Consider the following 23,226-nt stretch of genomic DNA (forward strand, 5'->3'; position numbering starts at 1 on the left):
TAGCTTTCGTACAAGGACATATTCTACCAGAACAACCGACGCTTTGGCCTGACGTCACTTGTCAAACATCGCATACATACAGGCGATAATGCACCTATCCATCGGTGACCCTACCGAGTTTTAAGTTCGGAGCGCCACGTCATCAAAACGGAAGTAGACAAGATGTTAGTGAAAGACATCATTGAGCCATCGTAAAATCCCTCGCGTCACGTTTCATTCAGGTCAAAAACAAGAATAGTGCATGGCGATTCTGCGTCGATTACCGCCACCTCAACCGCATCACGAAGAAGGCCGCCTACGCATTGCCTCGTATCGATGACGCCCTCGATTGCTTATACGCGGCACAGAATTTCGTCCATTGACCTACGGTCCGGATATAGACAAATGGGTGATGTCGATCGTGAAAAGACCGCCTATATAACGCCTGATGACCTTTACCACTTAAATGGTATGCCTTTTGGTTTATGCAACGCTCCGGCTACGTTTTAGCGTATTATGGACTCATTACTCCAAGGATTTAAGCGGTCGACTTGTCTCCGCTACCTGGATCATGTTATTGTGTTCTCGCCCTCATTAAAAACACACATTACGCTCTTTTCCGCTGCACTTGCTGTTTTTCGCAAGACGGGTCTACAGCTCAACTCCAAGAAATGTAACTTCGACCACCGTGAGATTACTGTCCTTGGACACGTCAATGCGAATGGCATCCGACTCGATAGTTTCCTGTTCCCCATTTCGCAAAAGAGGTCCAAAGTTTCGTGAGCCTTTGCTCTTATTCCACCACTTTGTTAAAGGCTTTGCCACCATAGCAAGCCCTCTAACACAGCTCCTGAATAAAAGTTCGCCGTTTTCATGGGGAGCCTCTAAGGCCACCGCCTTTTCTCGCCTTACCACCATGTTCACCACCCCAGGGCTCCTAGGACACTTCGCTCCTTCAGCCCTTACAGAGGTGCGCACCGCTGCCAGTGGCCACAGAATCGGTACCGACTTGGCACATGTTCAACACGGCCATGAAGGTGTCATCGCGTACGCTAGCCGTCTTTTGTCCCCTGTGGAGCGGAATTACTCTATTACCGAGCGCGAAGTTCGGCCCTTCTGTGGTCAGTAGCGAAATTCCGCCCCTATTTATAAGGCAGGCCTTTTTCTATTGTAACGGACTACAACGCCTTCTGTTACTTTCCGTCCATAAAAGATGCCACAGGGAGGGTTGGACGATGGGCTTTCCGGCTACAAGAGTATTCCTCTTCGGTGGTGTATAGGTCTGGTCGCCAACACAAGGACGCCAACGGTTTGCCTCGTTACAGGTGCCCGCCAACGCCGACACGCACGCACGCTTCCGCAAGTGCTCTTTCCATTTCTCATCTTTTGGACATGGCCAACGAGCAACGCCATGTCGCTACTTTGAGGATCCTGATTGGCCAAATGGAATCTGCTCCTACTGATCCAGCGTTACGGTGGTTCGTCCTCAGCCACGGGATATTGTACGGACGCAATTTTCGTCCTCATGGTCCTCCCCTTCTCTTTGTTGTTCGTCAACGCATCCCCTCAACCATGCTTCAGGAGCTTCATGAAGCCTCAACTGCTGGACACCTTGGGTTTGCTCGCACTTACGACCGCGTGCACTGCCGCTTCTACTGGCCCGGCCTCGCGCGCTCCCTACGGGGCTATTTAGCTGCTTGCAAGTCCTGTCAACATCGGAAAAAGGCAGCTTTGCTTCTTGCCGGGTACTTACAGCCGATCGACATTCCACCTGAGCCATTCTTTCACGTGGGTTTGGATCTCCTTTGCCGTTTCCCAGAGTCTAGCTCCGGCAACAGATATATCGCCTTCACTACTGATTACGTGACGAGCTATGCCTTCACTCGGGCACTTCCCACAAGCACCGCAAACGACGTCGCAGATTTCCTACTCCGGGATATCATTTGAGTACATAGCGTCCTGCGACAGCTCCTCAGCGACCGCTGCCGCAATTTCCTCTCCGAATTCCTCACCGATATCTACGCTCATGTTCTACCAAGCACAAACTGGTTACCTCCTATCGTCCCCAGACCAACGGCATTACTGAGCGACTTAATCGGACCATTACTCACATGCTATCAAAATACGTTTCACCCGACCACAAGGACTGGGATGTGGCGTTGCCTTATGTCACGTTCACTTATAATTAATCACGCCATGATACTGCTTACTATTTCCCCTTTCACTTGCTTTTCGTTCGTGACCCTGTATTAACATTGGGTACTTCACTCTCTTGGTACGAGATTCGAGGGCCGAGTATGTCCGCGACGCCATCGTCCACGCCGACCATGTGCGCCAGCTTGCTCGTTCTCGTTTGTTGACATCGCAGGAAACTCAACGGCGCGCTTACTAACTGCCGCCATCATGACACACACTCTTGACCAGGCTTTCTCCTACTTCTTTCGTCCCCTTGCTGCCGAGTGGGGCTCTTCGAGAAACTCCTTGCGTGCTACAAAGGCCCTTACACGTTCTACGGCAAGCGAACAATGTCACTTACGGGATAATCCCCGTGACCTCCGTCATGGCAAGCGGTCCCACTTTACCGTACACGCCTGTCGGCTTAAGAATTAGTATGCCCTTACCGATGGCCCGTCTGAAGAACCGGGACGGTGTTTTTTCCACCGGGGTTCCTGTTACGGTGGAAAAAGAGCACAATGTCCACGATGGTGAAGACGGCTAAGTGGCAACAACCTGTCGGGATTCTCTGCTGATGTTTGTGTATTTCTTGTAACTACATCGAGTAAATAGTTTTATATCTGTGTCAATGTTTACGCTTTCGTTATTCTTCTGAGTGCGCGATTGGAGGACCCGTTCTGCTCGCTCTCGGCCATCGGGGCTCGAGCAGGTCTCTCAGAGTCACCGACGTAACTCACCTCATGACGTCAAGGCCTGTTCGCGGTTCTGAAACCAGGTACGAGCGCTGTACTCGAGGCTGAAATACACGTTCCTTAATTTCGCCTTGTCGTACCACTCGTTCAAAGCTGCTACTTGCTCAAATTACTCCAGCCAGTCTTCCGCACCTTCAGAAAGGTCGCCGTGGAAGGAACCTGCATCGCAGGTTCTGCAGCGTGTAATGAGCTAATAGTGTCACGTCCATACTGTCCACCCTGTCCATTGTCCTCCCTGATGATGGGCGATCTTGGGGCCTAGTTCACGAATTCTCCTGCTGGCACGGTGCATTCGTGTAAGCTTCGGCATGCCGCTGATATTCTTGCTGCTCTGAGAGGCTTGTTGCATAGGTCAAGGTTAGCCAGCACCTCCACGAGAAATGTCACGTTCTCAGCTAACAGGCGAGCTCTAATTCAAGTGTTGAGCCCCATCTCTAACCGTCGACTGCGTGGACGAAAAACTGAAGCGCCCGCACATGGATTAGAAAGTTTCCGTCTGCCTCCTCACTGGCACCCGTCAAAGCAGGTGCCTACGTATGGCGCGTGGCCTGGTACGCGTTTTCTTCGCTTTCTAATTCTGCGGCACCTGTTCCAAGGTGTGACAATGTTGTTAATGAATTTATTAATACATTTATGAAGCATTCACTCGAACCTCAATTCTAAGCGCCGGCGATGAGACCATTAAACATCGACTTGATGCTCAGTTCCTGTTGTTGTAATCAGGGGGGGGGGGAGAAAATATTCGCTCCGTGGTTAATATTGGCGTGAACACATCGACTGGCACCGATGGTTTGCCTAACAACTTTCTTTGACGCTACTCCAAAATAATTTCTGAGTAACTGTACATTATCTTGATTGGGAAGGAACAGCGCCAACTAAGACGATCACAAGAGGGGAGAACGACACAGGACAAGCGCCATCCTGTGGCGCTTGTCCTGTGTCGTTCTCCCCTCTTGTGATCGTCTTAGTTGGCGCTGTTCCTTGCTAATTCAAGTATGCACCATCTAGCCCAAATGAATGTTCTCCTGAATTATGTTGATTGTAAATCTGAAAAAGTGTTTAACACCTCACGATTGGCTAACTGCCAAGTAAATACTGGGGCGCTATAACGTAAAACTATTCCAAACTTTTCTATTCCAATTCTGTTATCAGCCCTCCACGATTGGTCAAAAACTTTTTTCGACCACCCCCACTTCACCTGTCTGTCACGCGACGTCACGAAAACCGCGATACCTCCCCATCTGATATGAAGTGTACACACTGATTATGCATGATTTGACAGGAAAAGGAAAAGCAGCTACTTCTGATTCGACCCCTTTTCGCCATTAGTCCTCGGCTACTGGTAAAAAGCTTCGGGCTGCACCCACTTCACCTGCCTGTCACGCGACGTCACAAAACCGCAAGAACTCACCGCGTCAAAGTGACGTGTACACGATAAAGATGCATTAATATGCCGAACAAAACTGAATTTTCTTCGGAATAACCGCAGGCTGCCCCGTTCCGAAAGGAATAAAAGATCACTGCCGCCGATCGCTCAGACGCTGGCTACTCGCACTTGCCGGAGAGCATGGGTGTATTTGCGTATAATACAACTTCTTGCGTGGCCGTGTAACGTTTTCGAGCACTTTTGGCACATTTACCCCCTCATTCTGCCAACTCTTCTTTGCTGAGGGTCCGTTTTAGCGTCATTCTTGAGCTTCCGTTGCATGCCGCCGCGATTTTCGACCAGCCACCGGAAGGTAAGTAAGGGAAAGCCGGCCAATCGTAGACGCCGGCACCACCCTCTTCATCCGGTTATCGACTTTCAATGCAGTGGCTCGGCCCCATCGAATCCCTCTCCACTTGAGCGTTCTCCTCGCCTCTTGTCAGCCAATTAGATACGACAAGCCGCTCAGTGTAGGCAATGTTATTCGTTTTTCAAGCAAACAAAAGTGATCTCCTATGAACGAGGAGAGCGTTTGATTGGTATGTTCATACAACCCTGCGGGTAACCGCCTGGTGCTTGCGTTGGTGGTTACGCAAATTTGACGTCAGAAGATTGGAATAGAAACATATTGGAATAGTTTTACGTTATAGGGCCCCTGGTGTTTAAACCAGGCGATGAACCTAATCTTGACAATTATATACCATTTCGCTAATAAGCGCATGTTGTAAGGTCTTGGAGCATACTATGGCTTTTCACAAATCTAACCACCTGGAGTACAAAAAAAAACAAGTTTAACCGAGAACCAGCATGATTTTCCTCGAAAAATGTTACCAACTCAGTTGTGCGTCATACGCGATTTTTCCAGTCCTGTAAACGATCGGCTCCAAATTGATGCCACATTTTTGTACATATGAAAGGCATTTTACAGGGTACCGCATGCTGCCTTAATTGAAACGCTTATACTCCTTCAACTAATCGAAAAGGTAGTGCGTTGGTTCAAGGCCGGCTTAAAAGATTGTGAGCAGATTGCGGAAATTCGTAGTGTCAAATCTGAAAACTTGTCTGTTTTGTCTGGTGAGACAGAGGGGTGAGTATTGTGACCCCGGTTGTTTTCAATCTATATAAATATTATTGTTAAATATTTGCATCGAAATGTCAAGGTGAAATTATTCGCAGGTTACTATACATAATTTGTTCTCTTGTCAAGAGTTCTTCTTGCCAAGACACACTTAATAACAGACTTTGTAAAGCCGCGGACTGGTGCAACAAAAGGGAAGACCAGATAAGTTTTTCTAAATCAGTTTCAATAAAACTAACAATAAAAATAAAACCATTATATTACACTTATCACATTGGAGGTCGAAACAATAAATCTGTCACCTGTGCTAAATACTTCTGTTTATTATTTACCAAAAACCTTAGATTGGACACCGAAACGAATAGCATTTGCAACAAAGCATTAAAAAGCTCACCTTTTGACATAAAAAGTTATTCCCCTTCAATTTCCAAGTTGCAAGCTTATCGCTTCCTCGTGCACCCAGTCCTATAGTATGTTTCCATATAATATGGGAATCGCACTTACATAAGGACATTGCCAAAGTGGAGCGAATCTAGCGCCTGGCTGCACGCTTTTTATTCTGAGATTACACAACGTCATCATTAGTTTCTGTTATATTAGGCAAGCTAAAACTGGGTCAGCTCGGCATGCGCGTTAAAATCTCCAGGCTCAATTTTCTTTCAGCGGATGTTCCATAACCAAACAGGCTTGGCTAATGTCACATATATTTCCCATGCTCCACAGAAGTCATCGCACATTTTTTTTATTTCAAAGCAGTACAACCACACTTTGCCCGCCACAAAACCCTTTCAGAAATTATTCTCTCCACTTACGAGCGAAGAAAGCAATTATCTACTTGAAAGTGTTGCTGAGTGCCCATTAATTTATTTTTTTGAACAAGTGTTGGCAACTCATATCATGTAACCCTCGCCTACTTGGCAATCATCGCTGTCTGGAGTATTGTGTGAATGAATGAATGAATGAATGAATGAATGAATGAATGAATGAATGAATGAATGAATGAATAAATAAATATGTTCCTCTGATAAGAACATTTAATGACAAATCTAAAAGTTGGTTTCATAAAAATCTTCGCACCTTTCGAACTCAAACCATCGAGAGCACTATCGTAAAAAAAGTTGAATTTCAACATAATGGGCCATTGAACTTTGAGTTTGCAAATACGTTCAATTCTCATTTTATTGGTTCTGGTGCGTCTTAGCAAAATGATGCGCCGGTCTCTTGCACGGAATACATATTAAATCGACTTGGCTTCTACAGTGTTCTTGGCAGCTACTGAACAGCAAGACATGCAGACCGTAATCTTATTGTTAATAGGCTGTGCTTCTGGTGAAGATGACGTGGAAGTGAAGTTACTGAAAGCTGTCAGTGAAGTTGTAAGGAGGCCTCTTGCACATACCTGTAGCATCTTTTTTCCGAACGGCGTGTTTTCAGATAACGTGAAGCTAGCCCGAGTAACTGTTATTCATAAAAGCGGCCCAGTTAATAACATAAAAAACTACAAGCTAATCTCCGTACTTTCTGTATTCGCGAAAATTGCTGAGCATCTTATTAACAGAAGACTTCGTGGGTTTTTAAGCACCTACAAAATAATAGCACAAGAACAATGTCGTTTCTCCGAGAATAAATCTTCAGAAACTGCCTTTACTTGTAATAAACTAAGAACTCCTTGATAACATAGAGAAGCCAATGCTAACTTTAGGAATTGTTCTCGATTTAAGTAAGACCTTCGATTGCGTGCAACGTAATGTTCCTTTCTAGAAAATCCATCTTTAGAGAATCCGCAGTGTCGCATTCTCTTTAATAAAAAGCTGTCTCTCCTCTAGGACACAGTAGAAAACACTAAATCGAGGTAGTTCTGTAATTCAGTAAATTAAATACGGGTGCCGCAAGGATCCGTCTTATTGCCCCTTTTATTTTACTCTCTGAAATAATATCGCAAATATTCAAGGTTGTACTAGCATAATATTACTTACGGATCATACAACCGTGTTGTTCTGAGGAAGCGAAATAGAAATTTTTTTCTGAGCAAGCTAGCATCTGGTTACAGCAACTAACTTTGTGGCAAAATGCAAATAAACTCTAAATAAACATAAATAAAACTAAGTATTCAGTGTTTAAATCGAAATGAACAATAACCCGCTCTTAGCTACGACCGCAATTTCAGGCGGTAAATATCGAACAGGCACAAACAGCGAAATGTTTCGGAATTATATTCCATCAGATCTGTCTAAGTCAGTGGATGTAGATATTCTCAGAAACAATATTGCTTGTCCTATAGGTGTGCTAAAGAAGTTGCGATATTTGCTGCCAATAAATGTAAATCGCAATATTTTTAATGCGTTTATACATTCTCGATTAACCTATTGTTTTCTGGTTTGGTCGACAACTAAACAAAAGCAATTTAGATCCGTTCAAACACTTAAAAACGCGCAATGCGTGCAATAAGAAACATAGGACGTACTGACACCACCAACCCATACTAGAGCAAATATAGAATACCATATCAAACCTTCAGTCTTACAAGTTCTTGCTCGAAATTTCGCGGCAATTCTGGGAAGACAAATGTTCATACCAAAGCAAATACTATGGCAAAGCAACAAGACTCAGAAGAAGTATGATAGTAAATCACGCTGCCGAACAATACACGCACGTAAAAAACAAGCAGCTCAGCTTCCTAACCTTCCAAACGACTGTCCCTTAGTATTCGACCTGCTAAATTATGGAATTTCAAAGCAACGTTTTAAGAAAATGGTGACAGAATTGTCACTATCTCAAGACTAATGGAAATGTTAAAGTACAAATATAAAATATTTCGTATATGTTTTTGTTTTGTGCTTCTAGTGCTTAGCAAACTGCGTAAGATTGCTTTCTTTCTTTATTTTTTTGTTCATTTTGTATTCAAGTGTTTAAAAATGTGTACGAGCTTAATTTCATGTGTGTTCTCTTGAATATCTAAGAGCAAAACGAGAAGGTAAGAGCGGGAGCCAATGTTTCGACAAATTCCGTCTAGCAAACGGAATTTTCACCCTTTAAATATAAGACCCCTGTACGCTCCCACAGACGAATTAAAATATAGTATTCTTCCCGGATCCATTGAATTTCGGAACCAACTTCCCCCTCCCTTACGAAGATTGACATTTGATAACTTTGTTAAGCCAATCACTGGTTGATGCCCGTGGTTCCTAGAACCACGTATTATACACAATGTTTATATGCATATATGTATGTACTGAGACCATTTTTTGCATATTCCTTATACTAGTGCTTTGCTTTGTACCTTTGATTTGTGTGCCCCCCTTTTTTGTGTATATGGGTAGCAACCGTGATTTTCTACCCCTCTTCTGCGATAACCACCTTAGGGTTGCAGTATGTATGAATAAATAAAAATATAAAGTGGACCAGATACTGCTGCCACTGTATACGAGTGGCACGGCCTAGTCAGGCAACTGGTTGCCTTGAGCCATTTCCCCGAAGAGAATTTGAGTATTATCCTAAATAACTCAATAAGGAAAAAAGAAACAGGAAGAAAATGCTTAATTAAACATTTTTGATTTTAAAGATTCTTTAAAGAAGCGCTGCAATAAAATAGCCTCTGCTAAGTAAAGGTACTGGGCCCTATAACGTAAAACTTTCCCAATATGTTTTTATTCCAATCTCCTGACGTCAAATTTCCGTAACCGCCGCCATGCGCATCGGGTAGTCACACGCAGGGTTGTCTGAACAGACCAATCAAAGGTTCTCCACCTGTATAGGAGGTCACTTTTTCTTGCTTATAAAACGAATAACATTGCCGAAAATGAGCGGGTTGTCTTATCTAATTGGCTGCCGGAAATGTCACAAGATAGGACATGTGAGCGCTGTTTGTAGAAGCAAAGCCACCTGCTCGCGTTGCGGTGGAGAGCATGATACCACCGACTGTGGGGCGTCCTCATTTAAATGTCCCAACTGCACTGGCTCTCACGAAGCGACTTCGAAGGAATGCCCGAGCATGAAACAAGAGGTTGGTATTTTTCGAAAAATGGCAAGAGACCAATCTTCACGTAAAGAGGCTGCTCAATCTGTTCGCCAAAGTGACCAACGCTCGCGACAGAAGCTACCTAACGAACTACCTAAGAACTACCTAAGAACTACCTAACGTGGCACAGGTACCACGACCACCTCTGCCTGTGCGTGCACCAAGGACGTTAACGGCGTCTACTGGTAATTCAAGGTCGACGAGGGCACGCCGCCAACTTTCACCTCCACCGGCTGACACAGACACGCAATGGCCTTTGCTGCCCTCTAGGCCCACGGCCATTGCAGCCGGCACTAGTGGTCCTCTGCGCCATGGAGCCAAGAATTATAGGGCCAATGAAACCGGTGACACTACGCGCAAGCAAGGAGATGAACACAATGAGAAGGAGAGTGTACAAAAAATGCTGAAACACCTAGTAGAGTCAATCCGCGTGATTCTCGGTGGTCTCGAGACTCCGGCCCCTAAAAGTGCCCGACAAGTGCTCGCCGTGCTAGAGCCGCTTATCGCAGCTCTTTATATGCCATAAAGATTTTTTTGGTGCTTGTGCTGTTCACGCAGGGGAGGCCCACACACCAGCTACGTCCTAGCGCCTCTATATTTAAGTTCACTTTAATTGGTGAGTACAGAGTTGATCCGAAGCCTGATAGTGGCTTCATAGATGACATTTGTGAATGTTTGTCAGAGTGTTGAACTTGATTTCACCTCTGTGCATCCCTCTTCCTATATCATCATCATCCCTCATCACCCCTCTATGTCCCCATTCCTCCTCCCCCTGTGCGGAGTAGCAGGCTAGAGCGCCTTAGCTCAGGCCGACCTCACTGCCTTCTTTCAATTAAATCATCTCTGTCTGGCTGACAAGAGGTGAGGAGCACGCTGAAGTGGAGAGGAATTCATTCGATGGGGCCGAAGCAGTATATTGAAAATCGATAACCGGATGAAGAGGGTGGTGCCGGCGTCTACGATGGTCCGCTATCCCTTATTTAGCTTGCGGTGGCTGGTTGTAAATCGTGGCAAGATGCAACGGCAGGTTGAGAATGCCGCTTAAAAGGATCCTCAGCATAGAAAAGTTGGCAGAACGAGGTCGTAAACGTGCCGAATGTGACTTGCTAGAAAACGTGAATTGTAACATGCTAGAAAACGTTACACGACCAGGCAAAAAGTTAATTGTAGGAAAATAAACCTAAGCTCTCCAGCAGGTGCGAGTAGCCAGTGCCCGAGCGATTCGCGGCAGCCATCTTTTATTGCTTTCGGAAAGGGGCAGCCTGCGGCTATTCAGGAGAAAATTCAGTTTTTTTCGGCATATTAATTAATATTTAACGCGTACACGTCACTTTGACGCGGTGAATGTTTGCGGTTTTGTGACGCCGCGTGACAGGCAGGTGAAGTCGGTAGAATCATGCATGTTCGGTACAATCATGCATAATCAGTGTGTACACGTCATATTAGATGGGAAGCTATCGCGGTTTTCGTGACTTCGCATCACAGACAGGCGAAGTGGCAGTGGCAAAAAAACGTTTTTGACCAATCGCGAAGGGCTGTATGCAGAATTGGAATAGAAAAGTTTGGAATAGCTTTAAGTTATAGCGCCCCCTGCTTCCGTAGTCTGTAAATTCCCGAGAATTTCGGGTCCTAAGAAGGTTTGGTGAACTATTGTTTCTAATAGGACCATCCACTACATATCACTGCATATTCACGATGAAACGGAATTGCCCGATCAAGAGTGTGCATCTGAATTCAACAAGTTTCGACAGCATTTCCGTGTATTTAAGCCTCGTCGGTCAGCGCCTGTGATGTCTCCTCACTATCGCTCTCTATGTTCCGGAGCTGTCTCGGAATATAGGGGTTCTTTACACCTTTATTCACCGCTGAAAACCGCTCAAAAGCGCTGATTCTTCATGATCTCAAATATTGACGAGAAACTGTCATCACAGTCAAAAGTGTGGCACGCCTCATAAGTGCCATCGCAGGCTTCAAAAATATTCCTCCGCTGGCCTTGATAGCACGCTTAAATATATTGAAGAATACGCCGTCAATTTCTAATTGAATCCGCTGTAACACATTCACAGGATACTTATAGAAAGTATACCTGCAAGAGAGAGAGAGATAAAGAGGAAAGCAAGGAGGTTAAGCAGATACCAGTCTCCGGTTTGCTACACTACACTGGGGATGGAGATAGGGGTTAGAAAGAGAACAGAGTGGAAAACGTTAAAAAAACACGCATGAACGGAGGCACACACACAAAAGAGGCGTTCCAGTTAAAGGCATTCACAGAGGCCGGTAGATCGCAAAAAGCGCAATAGTGTTTCCACGGCCTTCTTCTGTGATGGTAGGTCCTTTCGATGGTGTAAAATCCTTTTTTCCGGTAGCGGTTGGTCGTCCAGCTGGTCAAATTCGTGGCGAAGGCATTCCCCCTGTGGACTGTACTGTAGGCAGGCGCACAAAACGTGTCAATCGATTCTTCATGGCCGCAGTGGTCACAGGTTGCGGTGTCGGTCATCCCTATGCATAATGCATAGGCTTTGGTAAAGGCAACGCCCAACCAGAGTCGACATAAAAGCGTGGCGTCTCTATACGGTGAAGCTGTATAAAGACGCCATGCTGATGCTGATGGTGCTGCTTGACGAATGGGCTTTTCCTGAAAAGTTGATGTTTTACGTCGTGAAGACCTTCGACGATGACGTCGTCTTCGCCGCACTTTCACATGGGCCTCTTTGTGGGTAGAGTTGTCTGTCACCATTAGTTTAAGAATGGTGATCTCTTTGTTGATCTGGGGAAAGTCGTTGGTAGAGGCGCAGTGGTCACCCTGACCGTTAGGACACTTCAAAGGTGTTGCGCTGCAGCTGTCTTCTGAACGGTGTTCGGCGCATCGAGGGCACACGGCCGAATTTCTGCGAACACCCTCCACATGGTCAATCTTCTGACAATTGAACGATTGCATTGGTTTGGGAATAAATGGTCGAACCTAGTGGCGAAAGTGGCGGACTTTCACGTACGATGGAAGGCAGTTACCTTTGAACGTTATCCTTACACAACGTGTGTTGCCGAGGCGACCAAGATGCACAATGACGTTGTGTTCACTTGCTGGTTTTATGAGAACTGGAAGGCCTGCATTTGGTATTTTATTGTCAATGTCATAGATGACTCCTGTTATTGTGGCACCATTCGATGGCACGAAGGAGCGGACCTTGTTGTTTCCCAGCTGCGTTACATGTTGTAGTATGTTCAGCACGCTTGGATTCATCACATCAATTACCAGGGTGTTTCGCCTAGTGTTTATCCTGACATTCTTGACCTTGTTCGGCACGGCGTTTTGAAGATACACGAAGAGTGCTTGCCTGTTGAGGACGCGCAGGTTGTCAATAACGTTCTGTGGCAAAAACAGGATGGAGTGAAGCCATCGTTGAGGCACTGTTTTCATGGTGTTCGAGCTGGACGCCGAAGATGAGTTTAGAATTCCTCGCTTGGCCTTGCGGTACTGGACAACTCGAAAGCTGTCTTCCGAGGACTCGTCACCTGATGCGGAGTACAGCTCTGTGTCCTCACTATCACTCGACGTATTTCCTTGCTTCCTCAAACCGATGTACGCGGGTGAACGGGAACCGGGAATGTGCTCGGGGTGTTGTACATTCATCACCGCGATAGAGGGGGTGGTAGACCCCACAGGTGCAGTGAGAAGTCTAGAAAAGCACAAAGAGGGGCGAGATGTGTTCCACAAGAGAAACACTTCGTCTCCCTCCTATATAAGACTTCAAGAAACTGCAAGAAACAAACTACAAGAAAGTCTGCGTATGAAACTACAGATGAAACAGACGAAATTCGGCGAGAAATTGGAGACTTCTATATTTTGCAGGGAGTTTGTGCATATTTTTTCCCAAAAGTTATAAAAGCACGTCGATTCTAACAACTCCTTGGTTAATAATCATGGGTTCCAACAACCTTTTGCATGCGATAGGCACTTACTGGAATTCAACATTCACTTAAATTTGACATAAATAATTGGCCTCATATGGTTTGAACATTTTTATAAGCTACTCCAAAGCATTCTATCGCGTCGCCTAAACCGTCTTATTACAATGTTATCTTCTATTGGGCAAGCTTTGGCACCGCTTTTTCGGTTTTAAGATTTCTTCTTTTCTGCATAGAGCTCACAGGAGTTAGTAATTAGTTTTTTTTTTCTGATGACGTGGCGTTTGGTATAGCGCAAGGCACCATTCGACGCTTTTTAGTCGATGCAGTTTCCATTACTGGCCCGTCTTCTAACGTTTAGTCTCCGATGTGACTATTTCCTGGCGACTGAATCATACATCGCACTCTTAAAGGCCCTGTGGACACCTTCTTCCTCCAAATTAAATTCATATAGCAACGTTGCAGTGTCTAGTGCGATGTCGTATATGTCTGCATTCTAGGATATTACATCTGACCTTTCAGGGAAAATGCATATTATCAGCACTGAAAATGCTTGATAAGCACTAGTTACGGCTTCTTGAAAAGACATTACGTAGATTTAGGCATTACATACATCACCTTAGGATTGAAAGAATATTTAGTAAGACTAATGCTTTCAATTCTTCCCGCATATTTAGATGCAAGTGCGCGTTAAAGAAGCTTAGGTGATCGAATGTACCCGGAGCCCCTCACTACGGCAAGCCTCATAACCAGCTCGTGGTTGTATCTCGTAGAAACCCGTTATATTATTTATATATTTTTTATTCGCGTCTGCAACAAATCATCGCTCTTTAGAATATTTTTCCAGGTACCATTGTTAATATAACTAAGCGACAACCGTGCCCGTGAGTATTTGTAAGCTCCTCGTCCTTAAAATGTACACTGATGTAAGTTTTGCCTACTAATAGTGACTTTTGTCGGTTATTCTTTGTGTTCATTATTGATTTTGTTGTTATTAATCCATCACCTCAAACTCTGCCAGGCACTTGTGATACAGCTATAAATAAATAAAGTCACTGCAGTAAAACACGTTGTGGGGCTAGTTGGTGCATAGCTTTCAATAGAATAAGCACCAAAAAAATGACAGCACACAATAAGCGCCTTGTCCTGCCTGGTTTTCTTCTTGTGTGCTGTCATTTTTTGGCGCTTATTCTATTGAAAAATAAAGTCACCTCGGTTGCCTTTAACAAGGCAACCGTCGACTTCCTTCTTTCTCCCTAATTTGTATGCAGATTATATAGTGTTTATGCGCAGATAGTGTTTTATATTAAAATAAGAAGATGCTCTTGGGGGAGAACCACCTAGAACAAATAAGGAGTTGCGTGGGTGAGCTCGAGGTAGCGCGACTGATTCCCGTCGCCGCGGCCGTGCTTCGATGGGGGCGCACGTCAGAAGCGCCCGTGCACTTAAATTTAGGAGCATCTTAAGTAACCCCGGGTGATCTAAATTAATCCTGGGTCCCTCGCTTCGGCCTGACTTGTAGTCTGACCTTGGTTCTGGGGCATAAATATCCAGAATTGAATTCATTTAGTCTTAGCGAGCACAATTCGCTTCTAGTATACCATCGGCCATCTGGAAATATTACCCTAAACGGTGGTCCTGTGTATCGTGAATGAAACATAAATAAGTAGTGCATTTTTGAAATGTTCCTTTACTAAAAAGCCTAAAAGAATTCTACCTAAAATAAGGAAATGTACACTTACCTTCCGAGTGGGCCTTTATATTCGAAAGCTATAATCAGTCTGCTCCCTTCGATAAAGGTGCCCGCGAAATCAAAGTTCAGCTGCTTTACGTCGGCTCTGTGTCCACTCTGCAATAAAAATATGAATAATTATTCAATCATATCCCAAACAGAAAAATAGACCTCAAGAAGAGACCAAGAGGTTTGTCATAAAATAACGCTCGACAAAATCAGTGTTTCTTTTCTTGCAAGGTTTAATACAGTGCCATCGATGTTCCAATATTTCGCTAAATATCTGAAATGGAAAATATAATAAAAATATTAATGTGAAGTGTGTTCTTTAGAAACCATGAAATGGCAAATTCTCTTCGATCTTACTACGTCAAATCTGTGGTTTCTTTCAACGACAACGCCTATTTCTAAAAACTTTTCAAGTGTCGCATACCTCTGCATTCTGACTATGTACCTGAATTGTCGCATACATTTGAACAATACTAAGAAATTTGATAATTCTGATACTAACAAATTTATAGCCAACTTCTCATTTGGCAGTGGCAGTTGCGGCAATTGTGCAATGCCCAAACTCTGCGCTTGTACTTTCAGTTTGGTTGTTTGCATCTTTGTTTTAGCTGCTTCGACTTTGTTTAGCCGCAACTGCTGCAATTTTCTTGTCACTTTTATTTTCTTGAATACTTTTTTTTGCTTTCCCACACGTTTGTTACGTCATGCCTACGTGTCAAGAACTCGTCGAAAAAATTGAACAACTGGAACAACATTTCAACAATAGGATGGAATCCCTGATGTTAAAAATGGGCTCTAAGATCAAACTGAAATTGAACGACTTTGGTCTGTCTGAAAACGCCTCGCTTCGCAAAAGCATTGACTTTATGAGCAACCTGTTCGGTGAGTTCAGAGCCAGGCAGCATGAATTGATGACTTCGAAGAAGTCCTTATTTGCCCAAAATGAAATGCTTGTGAAAAGGCTGGCTGATTTGGAGCAATATTCTAGGCTTAACATTGATGTTAAAGGAATTCCTCTGACAGAGGGGAGGACTGCCGAGCCATACTCAAGAGTATGGGTAACGTCATCGAGTGTCCTGTATCTGAAACTGACATTGATACAGTTCATCGTGTTCCGTCCAAATCATCCAATCAACATTTAATTGCTCGCTTTGTTTCGAGAGACAAGAAAAACGCATTTGTAAAGAGAGCCCGCAAGGCTCGGCTCCGTGCGAGCCACCTTGGGTTTTCTGGCACAAACGACACGGCTGTTTACGTGAACGACCATTTGACAATCAGTAATAAAATGCTGTTTGCCAAAGCACTTGCCCTGAAAAAGTAAAAAAAAAGTGGCAGTACCTCTGGACTGAAAACAGCCATATCAAAGCTCGGAAAGCTAGTGATAGCAGGGTGTTCCGAATTTCAGCCGAGTCGGATCTGCGAATATTCACGTAAGAGTGCCTATTGTGCTGATTACACGTGCCTGGTCACTTTTTCATCGCTATGTCCCTTACGTATTCTCGTGAACTTCGTTCTTTACTTTGTCACACTAATCCTTCATTGATTCGCTTTAACGCACGCAGTCTACGAAAGAATCACGAGGGGATAAATAATTTTCTATTTTCGCTTGCTCAGGATTTCTCTTTTATTTTGTGTTTCCGAAACGTGGCTTTCTAGCGATGAGAGTAACATGTACGGTTTTCATTCTTACAGTCCTGAATACGGTCACCGTTTAAACAGTAGGCATGGTGGGGCTGCCATCTTGTTTATCCGCGCATCAGTTACACTCGCCGAAATGATTTAAACTTTCACGTCGATTGCTGCGAAACGGTGTGGGTAGAAACTAACGAGCCCATTAAGGCATCCAGCAATAAAAGGTTTGTTCTCATTTTGTGTTTATAGGTCACCAGATTTTAACGTTTCGGATTTCATCTATGCTCTTGATAACGTACTTGACAACCTGCTATCGGAAAATAAGTGTGTAATGATTGTGGGAGACGTAAACATCAACTTGCTGGATGTTAATTCTAGTTTGTATACAGCCTACACTGACTGCTTCCGTGGCTACAGCTTTGAATCCCTCATTACATCGCCTACAAGATGCGTTGGTGAGGGTTCTCATTCACTAATTGATCATGTTTTAACACACCTAGACGTACCTACTTAGCGGGCGTTGTTAACACTGACCTCACTGATCACTTTCCGATTTTTGCAATCTTCGAAACACGCTTGGCCAACATGGTCACCTCTTACTTCACTACAGTACTCGACACAGATAAATTATTTTTTTTTATGCGAAGCATATTACGGGAGCTCAAGCCAGCTCCTCAGGCACGGCGGTGTCGCCTTCAATACCACGTGACACCGTGACGTCACGACAGAGGAGAAACGGGGCTCCAACTCGCGCCGTCGCTCGCGGCGTCGCGGCGGTATCTATGCAGCTGCGCTTGCCTCTGCTAGACACTCACGAGGTGAGATGCCTCTTGGAGACAGAGCTGCTCGTTGGAATGAGAAGCGAAGGTTGCGGCGTGCTACAGAGACTGATTTTCTAGGTGGCTTTGGCTCAACTCTTGCAAGATGGGCTGGGTGGGAATGGAACCAGGGTCTCCGGAGTGTGAGACGGAGACGCTACCACTGAGCCACGAGTAGGGTGCTTCAAAGCGGTACAAAAGCGCCTCTAGTGAATGCGGTGTTGCCTTAGAAACGAGCTGTTTCTCAGGCGTGCGTCTCTTGCTCAGGCGCACATTTCGTTGCCGCGCCGAACGCTGCATTGCTCGACGCTCACCGCGTCCAATGCGGGGCGCGTAGTCGCTGCGCCGTAGCCCATTGTCTTACACCCCTTGGCGGGTCGACGGGAACGCTGTTGCGTTCCACTCTTGAAGGCAAAGCAGAGTAACGCATGAGTTGTTTCTTCGTCTAGCCGAACCAAATATAGCCAAGCAACAGCAGTTCACCAGGCTAAACAGTGGTTCAACAACTAAAATAAAGGCTAGTATGCTTCGCATCCTGGGCTTAACCTTAGCTAAGCCACAGCCATTTTTACCATTAGCTCCACTGACTGGTCAGATCTGAATTTTATTGAAGACCCTATAGAAGCTCTTAATTTTTTCTGCAATTTATTCGCTAAAGCTATCAGTACTTGCTCTCGAACTGTGCGATGTAAAAATCGATTTAAACGCCCCCATAATCCTTGGATGTCAGATGGTCTGCTGAAGAGTTTGCGCAAAAGTTAATTTCTATAAGAAGACTAAAAGACAACCATTTAACTGTTCTCTAAGAAATCGGTAAAAAACATACTGCAACGTTCTTAACAGGACTCTCAGAGAAGCCAAAAGGCTTTACTATGAAACAGCGTTCTTGCAGAATATATAAAAACAACCCTAAAAAGCAATGGCAGTTCCTGAATGACTTTTTCAACAATGAGCCGCCTAAGTTTATCTCTAAAATTGTACGCGACAATCTTACTTATTGTCAGCCTGCTCAGATAGCAAACGCTTTTTCTGATCATTCCGCATTACCTGAGAGAAACAAACAAGCAACTTTTCACCCTAAAACAGAATGCCTGAGCCATTCATTTTTCCTTCATCCTGTCACGCCGCATGAAATTCTTTATATAACGCGTAATCTTCGTAACAAAAGTCCAGGAATAGATGGTATTGCAGTGCGCCACCTAAAGCTAGTCGCTTATGCCATACGTGAACCCCTGAGCGCAGTAATGAACCTGATCTTTAAATCTGGTGAATTTCCGCCGTTGCTAAAGCGTGCAAAGGTTATTCCAGTTTTTAAGAAAGGTAATAAAGAATGAATTTCAAATTAGCATCCAATTTCGATTCTTTCTTCCCTAAGTAAAATAAGTGAAAAATTATTTTTGATCAGATTAAGCAAGTATATGGAAAATTTTCATATAATTAAATCCTGCTGGTTTGGTTATCGGTCTGGAAGCTTCACCAACTTAGTTCTACTTTGCTTAACTGACTTTATTAAGAATAGTCTTTACAATAATGAATTCGTTGGTTCAGTTTTCTTAGACCTTGCTGAGGCACTTGATATTATTAATCACATGATTTTATTTCGTAAACTTGAAGCATATGGAATAACTGGCCCTGCCCTAGCCTTCTTAAGAAGTTATTTGTCTGATAAGGAATTCATTGTTTATGCGTGTGAAACTTTTTTCCTGTTCTAAAAAAACTTAACCAAGGGGTACCACAAGGCTCAATACTGGGGCCTTTGCTTTTTTCTGTTTACATTAATGGTATGCCAGACGTCACTGCCCTAAGTCATTACGTTCTATATGCTGACGATACAACTATATCAATAGCTGATAATATATCTCTTCTCTAGTAATCAAACTAAATAAGAATGTCGACCACCTAATGAATTGGTGCAATGACAACGATTTAGTCATTAATCCATCTAAAACGAAATGTTTAGTATTCTATTCGCACCAAACGTCACTAATTATTCCTCCTTCGCTAACCTTAGGCAATCATTCTATTCCCATTAGCGACTCCGTTTCATTTTTAGGGGTTATCCTAGACATCCATCTGAAGTTTCACCTGCACATCAATCATGTCAAGCTGAAGTGCGCTTTTAATATCCGTGTGCTTATCAAGGCACGACACTATTTTCTCCTTCTGCTTTGCTTTCACTCTACTTTGCGTTCATTCATTCACACATTAACTGCGGATTAATCGTTTGGGGTAATACATATCTATGTTATTTGTCTTCAGTCCAGCATATACAAAATCGAGCAATCCGTAGCATCACCCACAGATCACAGCGCTCTAACGCTATCGGCCTGCTTCAACAGTACAAAATGTTATGTAGAAAAAGATGATTCAACTACAATTTAGGAATTATGTTTTATAAATTGCTTGATTGCCAGCTGACCTTTCAATGTATTCAAACCAGCTCCGTTAGAAACACAAACCCTACTAGGTTCGCTTTCTAATTATAATTTTTTCTTACCATCAGTTCGCACTAACTATGGTAAAAAAACATCTACATTCGCTACCATTACAGTTTGGAATCGTTTTCCTGCTTCGCTTAAAATGCTACCTACATTCCAGCGTTTCAGAGCTTCTCTAAAAGCTTTTCTGCTAACCTCTGATAACGTTTGCTAACAAATATTTGTATTTTCACAGTCACCTAACTAGTAAGTATCACCCGTTCTTTTTTTTTTTCTTAGCAGTGTTCACATGCCACCATATTTTTTTCTCTTCGTTCGTTCTTCTGTTTTTTTCCTTTTTGCCTTTAACAATTGTATAATTCTTGTCGCTTCAGTTGTTATTTCTGTACACTACATCGATTAGAGCATAGTTTGTTGGGTTGTTTTTCTTTTTTATTTCGTTATCATTTGCATTTCTTGCAACTAATGTATTATTATGCTATCCACTGTTACGCTGCGAACAATTTTACAATTCTGTTGTAGTTAATAACCGAGGGTACCGTTTTCAGTATCATTGCTTTGGGACCCTCGTCTGTATATTACATTTATGTACCTATGTTTTGCATATGAATAAACTTCAACTTCAACGCAGCTATTTGACCACGTATGCGAAACATAACTCTTGTGTTGATATTCAGGGCTTCCCAATTTTGGTGAAACGTCGGATATCCAAAGCTGTGGGACAAAGAAAAAGCAAAAACGAAAAATAAACAGAAACCCTGCGCGATGCTTTACAAGCAGGCGGCGATCTTTTGTTTTTAGACCGGAAACTGTTTGTTGTGGCGTTGTTAGATGGGCCTAATCACAGGGCTACACGTGTCGACATGTTTTATTGATCACCTCCAAGTTATTTTGTCCACTCAGCGACGTCAATAATATAAGATAAAATATCTTTTTCCCCAGTAATTTTATTTCATGTATTCATAAAACCATTAGTGTGCTCGGAATTAAAAAATCAATCTCTCGTTATTCAGTGCAGTCAAACCCTGCACATGCCGCCTCAACAAATCCCTTTCTTTGTTACCCATTATTGAAGATAGAGCATTGACACACGTTGTATGCACGCTAAATCTACCTTAACGCGCAAATGCATAGTTGACTTTTGTGTATTAACAGCGAGAGGGAGAAATATAAACGCAAATACGCCATGATGAATGCGATAAGTTAAAGGAACACCATGGATTAAGGCTATTATGCTTTCCATGCCTCGCAAAAAGCCCTGTCGTTTTACCAACAGGGCTTCCCCCCCCCCCCAAAAAAAAAAATACCCATCGTACAATTGGGAAACAACGACAGACGTTGCAGCCAACCATCCTTACTCACGACCTCCAATTCAGCGGTACTCTCAAAGCATTCGGCTGCTAGCATTCTCATAGTGGGCATTATTTATAGATAATAAGAAAGAAGCATTGCAACAGCAAATTTTTGGCTGAATGTGCCACACTTTGCCAATAAAGTGTGGCATAGAATAGAAAATACAATAGAACAATAGACCAGATACAATAGAACATGCCGAATACGCCTGCGGAAATCTGCATTTCAAATCCGTGCTTCGTGAAAGGTAAAGAATGCCTGTGTGACTTGTTGATTAGGGGGAGAGATGCGAGGAGAATGAAAGACTGACTGTGAAGAGGAAAGGACACCATTTTCCTCAAGCCTTTCGGTAGCACAGCTTAACGTCTGGTGGGGCAAACAGAGAGGCTCAGTAGACTATTTCTATTTCTTTAGTGGGGAGAGGAATACGGAAATCAAAGTTTCACTTCAGGCTTTCTTGCGGATTTATTTAGTATCGTTGATATTTCCAAAATTCTAAATAATGACAGCTTTGTAGAGACGCAGTACCAGCGCAGCAATTACACCCCACGCACTTTATTGCGAATAGATAGATGTATAACGCGATATTTTTCTGTATGGAATGAACTTCCAAATCAGCAATTCATTCTAGAGCCAGAATCACAAGTTATAGACAAGAAACGAAACCTATTGTTAATACATCCAAGGGTGTTCTACTAGCGCGCCCATGAACGTGAGACAATTAGCATAATCTCCATTACACAACGCTGCATCGCACATTGTGAAGTAATGCACGCACTCTATTTTATGCAGGAGCACGGGGATCGCTAACGTCTTCTAGAATTCTCGGATACACCTCTGTTTACTTTTTTACAAAAGACATTTAGCTAACTCACCGTGTAGTAGATATGAGCACCAGACTCGTTCCTCGACTTCGTAAGAATGCTTATTTGGTTCGTCGTAGCGCGATGCAAGGGCGTGTCAGGTAGCGACATGGTGAATTAGTACGGAAATTCTAAGGCAGGATTCGTCAGGAAGTAGGCCCTCGGAGGATCACCGCAAGGTGCAGCAGATCCCAGACCAAACGGAACAATGTACGTGGCTTCACTGTACTTAGATTGCTTAAGCGGGGATCTTACGGGATGTTTACGACGTACTTGAAAGCTTGAACAACTGCGTTCCGTTGCGCTTCGGTGCTAAAGAATAGCTCATATATCTGTCATACAGGAAAGTTAAATCAAGCATTGGAGAGTTCTTCATGCGCTTACGCTAAGTGTTATCATGGCGGCCCGCACTCAATGCGATTTATGTTTCGGCGCTTGCGATGTATAGAAATGTCAAATGTATAGAGCCTTTTCATCGCTTAGACCGTACAGGCCATCATTAAGTCGACCGAGTTTGTACCTTTATTAAGGCGGCCACGGTATGACGCCGAGGCAACTTTGCGAGTTCATAATGTGTAGGATTCTCAGTAATGTGGAAATTTGGGCGAGTTGGTGACTAATAATCATACCGTATAGGTGAAGCAGCGCACTGACAAGGACAAAGCGGCGAGACAGGAGAATATACGACACTCGCTGCACTTGCAAGTGCTTTATTTGAGAACAAACACTTCATATTTAATACCGCCGCACACTCGGCCGTCAAAGATAGGTAGCATATCTAATATGGTGTGCTCTAATCGTTGAAACGATAACACACATTTTTTTATTAATAAGTGCATTCTAGGGCCTTGTCGAACGGGTGCCCTCATGATGTCTCAGAAGAAGGATTTATTATTTTTTATTTAATACAATAACTCGCATTCGCTCTCAGAGGAAAATAATTGGGGAGGGGGTTGGCGTTGTGCTTGCGTTTCTTTAAGCAACAACGCGGTTCAGGGGACGCGCGAAGTCAAACACGGCTGTATAACATAGTGCAATAAAACATTC

At 43.7% G+C, this 23,226-nt stretch overlaps 1 protein-coding gene across 3 annotated transcripts in view; it reads right to left on the reverse strand.

The window, feature by feature from the left end:
• Positions 1–22,446, reverse strand: part of LOC135918539 (uncharacterized) — a 40,579-nt gene extending 18,133 nt beyond the window's left edge. For all 3 annotated transcript variants that reach the window (XM_065452155.2, XM_065452154.2, XM_065452153.2), the window contains exons 1-2: positions 22,192–22,446; positions 15,077–15,183 (exon numbers count right to left, since the gene is read on the reverse strand). In XM_065452155.2, the coding sequence (XP_065308227.1) occupies positions 15,077–15,183; positions 22,192–22,290 (206 nt within the window). In that variant the 5' untranslated portion in view covers positions 22,291–22,446. The remainder of the gene's footprint in view (positions 1–15,076; positions 15,184–22,191) is intronic.
• Positions 22,447–23,226: the final 780 nt, after the last annotated feature.

The sequence above is a fragment of the Dermacentor albipictus genome, unplaced genomic scaffold (assembly GCF_038994185.2).
Source record: "Dermacentor albipictus isolate Rhodes 1998 colony unplaced genomic scaffold, USDA_Dalb.pri_finalv2 scaffold_15, whole genome shotgun sequence".
NCBI classification, from domain to species: Eukaryota; Metazoa; Arthropoda; class Arachnida; order Ixodida; family Ixodidae; genus Dermacentor; species Dermacentor albipictus.